Here is a 12,060-nt window from a genome sequence, read left to right as displayed (position 1 = left end):
AGAAAATTGGTATGGCTTACGAAGTTACTAGTCGTTTATTTTATTTACAAACTGAAATGGGGACCTGCAGTTAAATTTTACAAATTTGGAGATTTCTAGTTATATTATATATGCTACCATAAATTTATAACTTGTGTTCCTACCATAAGTTTGTTTAATTAATATCTGGTCATGACAAACTGAAATTGTAATTTTGAAGTGAGGTGAGGAGTGAGGTAGGTCATAGATTCGAGGAGGTAAAGCGAGGGAGGGGCCTGGTGAGTGAGGGGGGCGCTGCTGTCGAAGGGGGCTTAGTAATGCAGACTAAATAGGAATGCCTAGATGGAATTAGGTCCTAGCTGCAAAATTAATTAACCACCATCGAGTGTACTTAGGACTTCAATTGACTCGCTCCCCCTCGTTCTCCTTCTCAAACTATAGTTATCTCGAGCTGCTCTAAGCCTCTCAGTAGCATTACGAACGTGTCATAATTATCATTTAACATATCGCTTATAAACTTATGATTGTACGTGCATTTTTCTGTGTTTTTAAACAAAAAAAAAATAAATAATAATCTTTGTGTTTATTTGTTTTTTTTTATTCAGGTTATCCAATGTACAAACTGCAAAAGTCTGTTCTTCATTTGCACATTTTCGACTACGACAGATTCAGTCGAGACGATTCTATCGGCGAAGTCTTCGTTCCCCTCAACACCATCGACTTCACGCAGAAGCCCTCATTCTGGAAGACACTCAAACCCACGGAAAAGGTAAGACATACCCTTTACCTTTGCCTTTGCCTTACCATTCCTTCGGCGGTCGGTGGGTCGACCATTGATTGTCGCGTTGGGGATTTTTCGCTGATTCCGCGTCAATTTAGGCCCTTGAGGTTAAAATATCCGCTCAGGCGAAATTTGAGGAACCGCGGTGGTCTCGATGCAAGACTGTTTTTTAGAAAAGTTTCTCGAGTGGAATTCTATTGTTACCGTGTTAGACCAAAGTTGATCAACATCCCCCTTGCCCCCCTTAGTTCTAAAGTCGGCTAGGTTTATGCTGACTTAAGTCTTTTGTTATTCAAGTACTTTTACTTACAAGTACACCGTATACTCCTCGTACAAGCTTAGTAGGTAACCCGTGCCGAAGTTTCGTGGATGGGGTTTTAGATGTTTTATAATCGATAATTAGCGGGTAGGGTAATTAAGCATTTGAAATGTTCTTTTGTTATTCGAACCATATATAGGGTTAATTATCATCAAGGGATTTTTTGATAGGCAACTTTGGAGGGGTATAACTCAGGTTCTAATAGAGATACGGGGGTGTCCTTTGAGTATGTTATAGCCCTATTTCTTAGCTTTCCATTGATACTAAAAAATTTGGGTTACAACAATCAGGACCCGAGTAATTAAGCAAAATGTTCTTTTATAATTCGAACCATATAGGATTAATTATCATCAAGGGATTTTTTGATAGGCAATTTGGGGGGGGGTGTAACTCTGGTTCTTTTAGAGGTACGGGGGTGTCCTTTGAGTATGTTATAGCCCTATTTCTTAGCTTTCCAACGATACTAAATACTTGGGGTTACAACAATCAGGGGCCGAGTAATTAAGTAAAATGTTAATTAACATCCTCTCCATAGCGTGTTAACATGGGCTTATTTACATGACACCTTTTAACTCTGGTTCTATAAGAGATACAGGGGTGTCCTTTGAGTATGTTATAGCCCTATTTCTTAGCTTTCCAACGATACTAAATACTTGGGGTTTCAACAATCGGGGACCGAGTAATTAAGCAAAATGTTCATAAACGTCGTCTCGTTGGAAAACCCTTATGTGATATGATATTATTTGCCGTGAACCGATGTGAAATCCCTTTTGAAATCCAAATCCCGTTGCGTCAAAACGTAACAGAAGGATTTACCGTGTCTTTATTTTCTGTCAAATTCGATGGAATCTACCGAGGGGCTATTCACAGCTTACATCGGTGTTGGCTGCACCCCTAATCCTAAACGGAGATCACAGCTCAATCTTAAATTAAAAACCCTACAGTGCATGCAAAAATAATTACGTCACTATTGTGTTTACGTAAAATCTCGAATAGTGATTATCCCCTCGAAATCCGCATACTTTGGTTAGGGGGGGGGGGAAGGGAAAATGGCCTGAAAATCAAACCATTCTGCAGATTTAGGAATATCGGAGACTACTTTCTTGTCCCCACAATAATAGTATCATTCCGCTGTGATATTTCAAAAGTGAAATTGACAACTTTGGATCTTTGGTAGTCTTACTTCCACGGTATTGACTTCTTCGGTCGGTTGACTTAATGCTACTCCCCCCTTAGCCCCGCCCCCCGCCTGACTTGGAGACGATGTCAGTTTTATTTCATTTGGAATTACATTTGCCACAGAAATCGTGTCAATTTCGATTCTTCCGCTATCGAATTTTCTATCTCGATATTATTCTGGGCTTCTGGCCTTGCTGGGTTGACCAGTACACGTGACCTCTCTTTCTATATAGAGTCCGGCCAAAACTTAGTGGTGGTTTATTTTTATTTTTGGCGGGAAAGCAGCAGCATTGCTGGCAATATAACTGTCATGATTCATCACGCCCCAGGAATTCTGTGATATCAAGCGGGGGGGGGGGGGGACACCCACATATATTTGATATCCCTTTTGTTTTTTTGGTTTTTTTCTTTTTTATAAACTAAGAATATTTTTTGGTTTTTTTTTTGATATCGTGGTTCTAACCCTTTATTCTTTGAGGAATGGGATGGGTTTCCGAAATATTTATTTTTCTATAAGGTATACCGTGATATATCGAGTAGTGACACCCCGTGTTAGTTTCCCAATTCAGTTTAATACAGTGGAAGGTGGGAAGCTGCCATTACTCCAAAGGATTTATTTTTAGAAACTATTTATTTTAATTTCCCATCGATTCCTTTTTTTTTTGTTTTTGGTATTTTTCTTTAAGCCTTTTTTTTCAGTTCCGAGATTGACCTCTGTAAAGGTCAAATTGGGAATCGTGGGTTAATTATTAGTACGTGATTTCGACGTAGGGGTAATGGAGGTTAGTTTAGGTTAAAGTTTGGTTTAAAAAAGGGTTAGGCGTTAGGTTCAAGAAGGTGTTAGGTTCTTCGTCTTATAAAGGCCCTAATTTATTGAAACCAAGTCGAATATGAGCCCAGTCCATGGAAGCCATATAACGTTGCTATTCTTAATAATTATTTTAATATTCATAACCCCGTGCATTCATTTCGTTTTGCCTACGTTAACTTAAACTTACGTATCTAATATCCAGGAAAAAGATATCTCTTTATATTTCATTTTTTTTTTTGGCGCGCGCTGTAAGAAGATATCGGGGAAAAATCTGTCAGGCGATGACGTCAGAACTCCGCCCACCACGATAGTATTATATGGCATGGCAAACTCGGGAGTAGGGTGGGATTGGGGGGTGGGTCTCGTGCCCACGTAACTCGATCTTCTTCTTTCGCGCGAGTGCTTTCTTCTATCTTCCTCACGCGCCTTTATCTCGCGCCTTCACCAACTCTCTCTTCCCCCCTTCCCCCTTCCCTCACGTGCCCCGAGCGCGAGATGGATTTGAGGTATTCGCGCCCACTGTCAAGTTAAGTTGGTATTACTTAGAACTCGCTTCCGCCTATGAAACGTCAAGATAACTTGATGCCATTTATTTTTTTCTATCTTTGCCATTTTAGATAGGCCTAATCCGACCTAATTTTTTTTTTCTTCTTCTTGGCCCGAGCTGTCACGCTTTTCGTCTCGGTTTGGTTGGTTTTTTAAGATAAGACAACGGTTATTTGTCCGCCCACAATGCATTTCGAACCGAGACTCCCGTTTCAAATATGTCACGCCTGACTCGTTCCTCCTCCCCCCCCCCATAAAAACGTATTTGATATCGTGGATTCTATTTTTTATGCCTTTTAGATTTTTTTAATATCTTTGAAGAAAAAATAATTCCAAAGTTTCACCAAATTATTTATTTCATTTTAAAAATAATTCCAAATAAGTTTCACCAAATTATTTATTTCATTTTAAAAATAATTCCAAATAAGTTTCACCAAATTATTTATTTCATTTTAAAAATTTTTAGAAAAAATATTTGTGTTTATTATTTCACGTGACCACGGGAGTTTCGGACATTGTAGCCAGTAAGTCCATTTGGACGGCTTCTCGCCTTAATTCTTCGACCCCCATTTGATCCAAGAGTTTCTATGGTGACTTTATTTATTATTACTGTCCATTCTTCATCTTGACCACCACCGTCATCGCCGCTGTCCGTCGTAGTGTTAGGTTGTCCAACTAAAGTGACGAAATCGAGTACTTGTCCGATGGCGCTTTGAAAAGTCTCGATATTGTCCAGTATAATCTGTACGTCATTTTCGTTGGTACCGCCCTCGAAGATGACGCGTTCAATTTCTAAACTGTCTATGTTTGTTAATTGTTCATCTTCAGTTTGAAGAATATTGTCGTTAATCACTTTATTTATGCAAATTCTTTGTATTATCGAGTCGTATTTATCGTCATCGGCTTCGTAATAACTCGACCTATCAATTTCCGGCGGTTCTCTGTCGTCTGCTAGCGCCGTTTCCGGTTTTATCGCCGGTTTAAATTTAAACCACCACCCGGATAATATTTTTCCAGCCAATTTCAACATTATAGAATTCTAGGCCTATAGAAACTTTTAGCGCACGCGCGCGTGTTTTTAAATCGCGCACGAGACAAACTCCTATACAATATAATCACGTAACTTTAATCTATATTTGATAAAGCACGTGCAATTATTAAACACATGACATTAAAGCGCGCGCGCGCTTGGTTTTTAAATCGTGCGCACGAGACAAATTCCTATACAATATAATCACGTGACACTAATCTATATATGATAAAGCGCGTGCAATTATTAAACACGTGACATTAAAGCACGCGCGAAATTAAATACAAGTTGGGAAAACCAAAATATTACCTCTCCGTGTCAAGAAGATTATATAAACTTAAAGTATCCAATGAAAACGTTATTATGTTTCTAAGTTGGGGTTTCCCATTTTTGTTGTTGTTTTGAAAAATATATCGCAATGCACGGGCCTTGATAGATATAGGAGGCAATGAATGAAATATATCACAATGCACGGGCCTTGATAGATATAAGAGGCAATGAAGGAAATATATCGCATGCACGGGCCTTGGTAGATATAGGAGGCAATGATAATCTCTCTCTTTGCACGAGAGGTTTATCTTTAATATTTAAATAAATATAATTATTTTTAATTATTTTAATCTTCAATAATTAACATTAATAATAGTTAAATCGTTTAAAATAAAGTTATACCTATTATCTTCTCAAACTTTGCTAATATTGACGTTTAAAGTGAAGGGTACCCCTCTTGCCCGCTTTTTTCAAATTTGGGGTATATATACGATTCATTTCCATTATAATAGTAAGGAAAAAGCGCAATTGCGAAAACCTTTGGTGGCGATCCCACCTTAGGGAGGCTAGACGTTTCTCGTAACCCTAGCTGATCGCCGCGTATATCCTAAAACCAAACGATGATAATGGAGTAGAAGCCAATGATACAGATTGGTGTCTATGTGGAATGACGGAAGACCAGTGGATGGTGGTGTTAGAAGCCAGTGTAAGTGCAGACTGGTGTCAATGTGGGATTGACAAAGAGCAGAAGATGGTGGTGATTAGAAGCCAGTAAGAACAGACTGGTGTCCGTGTGGGATGGACAAAGACCAGAAGATGGTGGTGTGAGAACTCAAGTAGAGGAGCCATTTCCGTGACTGTGAAAGCAGTTCGGAAATGGCGAACACGTTTGCTCCGATACGCAAACTGCGAACGCGGTCACGTGGGTGTAACAACGGACAGACACACAGACAGACAGACACACAGACACACACACAGACACACACACAGACAGACACACACACAGACACGGCCGTTACAGAACCTCTCCTGGACTACGTCACACGGAGAGGTAAAAATAAATAAAAGAACAAAGGGGCTGGTTTTTTTCCCTGCAAACACCGATGTATAGCGGGTGAAACAGTTCTACAGGGGCTATGGAGATTTACTAGCGTTCGAAACCCCTTAATGGCGGCTTCACCCGTAATATTCTACCATAGAATCTAAAGCTGCTGCTGAGCGTTAAACTCAAGCGACTGTCACGCAGCGCGTCACGGTACCAACTGAAAGGAACTCGGTTTATCGTTGTCCTTCGAGGGGTTCGACACTAACTAACACGCTCTATTGATTTCCCTAAGTCTTTATTAACCTTATTAACAACCGGGAATGAAGTACGCCACGTGTCCATCCCCTTTGATTAAACATACCGCGTAGTGTGTAGTACGTAATTTAATGCACGCAACGTTTTAACAATTGCTTCTGACCGGTATCGATTGGTCAAGCTGTACAGTTCATCTAGTACTTGGGCCTTAAACGTTTATCGTGCGGAAATTCAAGTCTTAACTTGACCAATAATGCGAATATCGTATTAACTTTTATTGCCCTACCGCTTTGGTTAAAATACCACGTATGGTCAGTGGTCATTCGGTGGTCAGTGGAGTATTGGCAGAGCTTGGGTGATGTCTATGAGGTAGAAACGTTGGCTACTATATAGGTTTAGGTTTTCATATTGGTCAGTTAGTTGTTATACGGAGGTTCTTTTTTTGACCGTTGGTCAAATATTTTTCTTCAATCGATCAATAGGAACAATATGGAAACCAACAGCGTAATATCAGCTGTCATATAAAATCAGTTTTTCTCAATAAATTTCGGGTTAAATTGACCACGCTTGCTTGCTTGACCATTACTCGAATTTGACCTCGATATCAAAAATTGAGTGGTTCAACTCTTGTAGGCTCTCCCCTCACCCCCCTCAAATGCCTCAGCCGCTTTTCAATAGAGGAGATTTTTTTAGAAGGTCGTAAACTAGAAGTAAATTTGTTTAAAATGAGAATGGGATATTTATTCGAAGGTCAAAGGCCATGGGAATGAAAGGATTTCGTAGAATTTTCTACTGGTCAATTATGAGCTTCTTGTCTGTTATTGATTCTTCAACAGTGGCCCAAATTTCATTTCCTTATTTTTTTCAAAATAAGAAAAGAATCCAAAGTATTTTCCGCCAACTTTTTACAATTTTTATTCCATTTAATTTTTTGATTCAACAGTATGGTCCGCCGTCTTTTCTCTTAGTCTTTGCCTTTTCATTCAATTTGTACGTTTTTTTAGAGCCTTTTTGCTGACTCTTCAATTTGAAACAATCAGGTTCCTTTTTTTGCCGCATTTCTTTTCTTTTAATTCTTAAAGGGAGTGTGAAACGAATTTATTTTTTAAATAATTCCTAAGTGGTATTTACCTTTAATGATTACAATACTCACATTTAATTAGTTGAAGAAGAATCGATTAAAAATATCACTCCTCGATTAAATAACGTTTCACCTTCCCTTTAAGGGATTCCTGAAAGTAGTTCAACTGTATACATACTCTTCTTCAGTTTTAAGAGGGGGGGGACACTTGATGCAATTAGCTTAAATGTTACTTAGCAATATTTCAAGTTGATGATCGCTACTACACCCAATCCCATTTTCTTCTAATTACATATTTAATTAGCGTCAATAATTTCCTATACAGGGGTGTTTAAAAAAAACCAGGCAATTTTATTTTAGTGTTTAAGTAACTGTTTATCGTAAAACACTTCGGGATAACGAAACGTTCTTAATCTTAACACCTTCTGGAATTGATGCCCCAAAGAAAGAAACTAGAGCAGCGAAGTTTTCTATTTTTGTGTTTATTTTTTTACTTTTTTACTTTTTATGGTTTTGTTAGCAAAGGCACGAGACGTGCTCGGGTTACTAATGATTTCCAATTGGCGGGAAAAAGAAAGAGAAATTGGCGCGAGATACTACCCCCCCCCCCTCGCCTCGCGTGCCCCTTTCATAGATATAGTAAAACTATAAAGGGTCTAGATCCACTTCGCTGGCTTAGGCTTAACGAAAAAAACGTGTAAGGGGCAACGAGCAGACAGCCGCTATTTTCTGGGGGTAGCCGTATAAAACGCCATCTATCGGGAACTTTCGAAAATAAATTAAGGGATGAGCTTAGAGTAGTGGCACTCTATGTTAACCCCCTATAGGGCATAATAAGTCAAACCCTCGGAGATGCCATTACTCCATTTTATACGAGCTAAGAGCGGAAAAACGTATTTTATAAATTTTACACCTGTAAAATTGTTTAAAAAATACTTGGAACTTGTATTTCTACTTACTTTCGAGGAAATACCACCGTTTTCTGAAGGTAAGAGTCTTTTTTTATACATTTATTAGTAATAAAAACATTTAAGGCGAGCTAAGCCTTGGTCATGGCCATAATGTAGATTTGATTTGCACATAGAGAAAAGAGGCTGTACTTTAGTGACTTGGAAAATTTATTTTTTAGGCTTTTCGAACATTTCTATGGCAAAATGAGGTAGGCCTAGGAGACTAATGAAATATTTAGAGGATAATTTTGGAAGCAAGGTATCATTGATGAATTGGTTGTCTTTCACTATCATCAAGATTTCGATGTTATCGGGTGGCACAAATACTGCCCAAAAGCATACGGGTACGTTACACACGAAAAGCTGACCCTGAATCTGATGATAGACGTTCCAGTTCATCCGTTTCTTCGTCAAAGTAAAGGTAAAAGTTACCCGAAGCTGATTTTCCTCTGATAGTTTCTTTATTCTTGAAAATAGTGTAAGGGCATTTGATCTCCACTAAGTGCAGCTGGTCCTCAACCAGTATAAGGTAATCGGGGCTTGCCCCAAGGAAGCAAAATTGTGGATTAACAATCAAACCCACAGAGGTGTGACACTGGGTATTGATGTGTTGCCTGAATATTTGAAAAAGCAGCGGGTTCATGCTTCAATCCATGATCAAAGGACAACGCTCCCATTTCTTCTAATGCTTCAGATTGTTGCTCGAGAGTCAAATTACGGAGAGTCAGTTTAGGGATAATTTCATCGGTTACATTAATTTGATCTCCAAATTAGGATGGAATCGCGAACCGTACGGTTTGAGCGCTCTACGTAGTCTCTTTCCAGTGGTGGGAAAGAAATCTGATTTTGTAAAATGTTTTGAACAAATCCGTAAACTGGAGATATCAGTGGACAGAGGTCCTACAGCTGTTGTTATAGAATTAATCCACTTCTTTCGGAAAGTTGTGGTAAGAAAGAAAACGTTCTTTACACCTACAGTTTGAACGCAGCAAACATGAGTTGAAGCCATGATTGTTACATAAATAAGTAAATAAAAACGTTTATGTTATGTTTTGTTTTATGCCTTTAAATATAGAGACACACACTTAACAAAGTTTGTTATTGTGGGCACCATTATCGACTCTTATTTTAAGAATATGTAACAGTTTAATGTCCGGATATTTAAATATCAGTACCTTAAAACGTTGCTAACGTTTTTTTAACATGATAAAATAACGTTTTTCAACGCTGAAAACAACGCTAATCACTAATCTGCCGTGTTTTACAAGACCAAGGCTTAGCTCGCCTTAAATGTTTTTATTACTAATAAATGTATAAAAAAAGACTCTTACCTTCAGAAAACGGTGGTATTTCCTCGAAAGTAAGTAGAAATACAAGTTCCAAGTGTTTTTTAAACGATTTTACAGGTGTAAAATTTATAAAATACGTTTTTCTGCTCTTAGCTCGTATAAAATGGAGTAATGGCATCTCCGAGGGTTTGACTTATTATGCCCTATAGGGGGTTAACATAGAGTGCCACTACTCTAAGCTCATCCTTTAATTTAGTTTCGAAAGTTCCCGATAGATGGCGTTTTATACGGCTACCCCCAGAAAATAGCGGCTGTCTGCTCGTTGCCCCTTACACGTCGACCTCCCATTGAATTGTGTATCTACCCTTTTAATATATCTATGGCCCCTTTATACAAATTCGGGCACGTGCCATATTCCCGCCATTTACGTCTGTCAGAATAATTTCGTTTAATTGACAGCTTGCTAAGTTTTATTCTTACCCCCCCCCCATCGGCCCCCACCCAATCTCGTGCAGTATCACGCGCCATTTTTAAAATTGGGATAAAACTTATTTATTATATTAAAGGGATAGCGTAAGTGTTACAAAGTTAATTAAATGTCTAATTAACTTTTTTGTTTGTTTTCGTTCGTTTTTTCTTCCGTTCTAGCTGGGAGAAATGTTAATGAGTTTATTGTACGTTCCACGGACGAGCGAATTGACGGTATCTATCATCAAATGCCGGAATTTAAAGGCCAAAGACATTACGGGATCTTCAGGTAATTCATTCACTTTCCCTTTTTTTCTTTTTTTTTTCACGCGCTGGCCGGAAATCTTTTAGCGCGCGAGATTTTTAAAGACAACCTAACTTGTCAGTGTTAAGTAAGCTACCTGCCAATGTAGTAAGACATCGTTCTTTTTGACAAGTGAATTTGACACGAATTGACGTGCGTGGTTCATCACGCAATTTTTTTTATTATTTTGTGACGTCATAATGCACGCTAGATATGATATATTTTTAAAGGTAAAGTCAAAGCGAATTTATTTTTCCATAGAAGCCAAAAACTTGAAAAGATAACCAGAACCTTCTTTATAAAATTTTCTATATTTTTATTTTTGGTATTTTTTTAAAAAGAATATTTTTATCTCGCCTTTATATTTGTCAACGTCAAACGTGTCCCCCTTAAAGTCTCTATTCTGGTGAAACAATTTCCGGTATTTAACCGGAAGTGCCTTCGTTATATTACTTCCGAAAGTGTCATTTTACAATTTTTTTCTTTACTCTTTTGGGGGAATTGTGGGTCGAGGGAAGCGTTCCGGCTTTTGTTTTAAAAATAGGTCGATAAGAACGGGATCTAATTTGAATAGGAAATACCTTCAAAACCCCTTTGCCTACCACGTGACCCTGGCGTTGATAAACTAATATAGTTGTATGAAATAGGGTTGGGGGAAAGAAGGGGGTTGCATTTTCTTTTCTTAATGAAAGGCGTTGCCATGACAACCATCGGGGGGACGATATTAGAACCGATCCATCTTTATGATGATAAACCACGAGATGTTTTTTGGCGCCAAACCTCGCGAGATATATTCTGTCTTAGATTAGTATAGGTGTGATGTATGTATAAAAAGGGCGCCAAAATTAATCACGTGAGCGCGAGACAAACGCAGCGCGTGAATTTGAACCCCCCCCCACTCTAACATTCGGATATTTAATTATAATACAAATGTATTCGTAATATTTATTTATTTATTTATTTATTTATTCTACATTTTAAATAGGGGATGTTTGTTGTTGTTGTTGTTGTTGTTGTTGTTGTTGTAGTGGGATTGGTTAACTTTCTATTAATGCCTGTTTTGTCTCTCCGTGTATCCCGTGAACGCATCGACAATGTATAAAAAGGGGTCTAAAATTTCAATATATGGCACCTTGACCAAGCCCGAGAACCAGTTGCTCTTGGCCCGGGGAATAGGGACCTTAGATTTTAAAGATGCCGTCTTAGCCTCGCGAGGATCCAATGGTTTGCTTAAAATCGACTCCATTATCAGGCTACCTATATATATGTGGTTTAATTAAGTTTGAAAAATAATATTATTCGTTATGGTGTTTTTAAGTTTTGGATAAAATGAGTTATGAAGCGTGGGGTTTTTTATTTATTTGCCTATAGTTAAAATTTGAAGAATTCGGGAATAACTTGGATAAGTCGGGGAATTTTTTTCCAGGGTTCATACAAACCTGCGAAAATCTCAGGGAGATAAATATTTGGCAAAAAAAAAACTCTGGGAAATAAATATTTGACAAAAAAACCTCGGGGAGATAAATATTTTACAAAAAAACTCGGGGAGATAAATATTTTACAAAAAAACTCGGGGAGATAAATATTTTACAAAAAACTCGGGGAGATAAATATTTTACAATAAAACTCAGGGAGATATTATTTTCCAAAAAAAAACCTCAGAAAGATAAATATTTGACAAAGAAACCCCTCGGGAAATAAATATTTGACAAAAACCCCTCGGGAAATAAATATTTGACAAAAAAGACTCAGG

At 38.1% G+C, this 12,060-nt stretch overlaps 1 protein-coding gene across 3 annotated transcripts in view; it reads left to right on the top strand.

Annotated features, from left to right (window-relative positions):
* Nucleotides 1-12,060, top strand: part of LOC149612756 (synaptotagmin-7-like) — a 46,102-nt gene that overhangs the window by 12,156 nt on the left and 21,886 nt on the right. For all 3 annotated transcript variants that reach the window (XM_089858216.1, XM_089858215.1, XM_089858214.1), the window contains exons 5-6: nucleotides 585-748; nucleotides 10,184-10,292. In XM_089858216.1, the coding sequence (XP_089714342.1) occupies nucleotides 585-748; nucleotides 10,184-10,292 (273 nt within the window). The remainder of the gene's footprint in view (nucleotides 1-584; nucleotides 749-10,183; nucleotides 10,293-12,060) is intronic.

This window comes from Phalangium opilio, unplaced genomic scaffold, assembly GCF_054372755.1.
Source record: "Phalangium opilio isolate 3A_F unplaced genomic scaffold, DU_Popi_V2 ptg000232l_1, whole genome shotgun sequence".
NCBI classification, from domain to species: domain Eukaryota; kingdom Metazoa; phylum Arthropoda; class Arachnida; order Opiliones; family Phalangiidae; genus Phalangium; species Phalangium opilio.
Note: the sequence above shows the minus strand (reverse complement) of the source record. Positions and strands in the feature narration are given on the sequence as shown.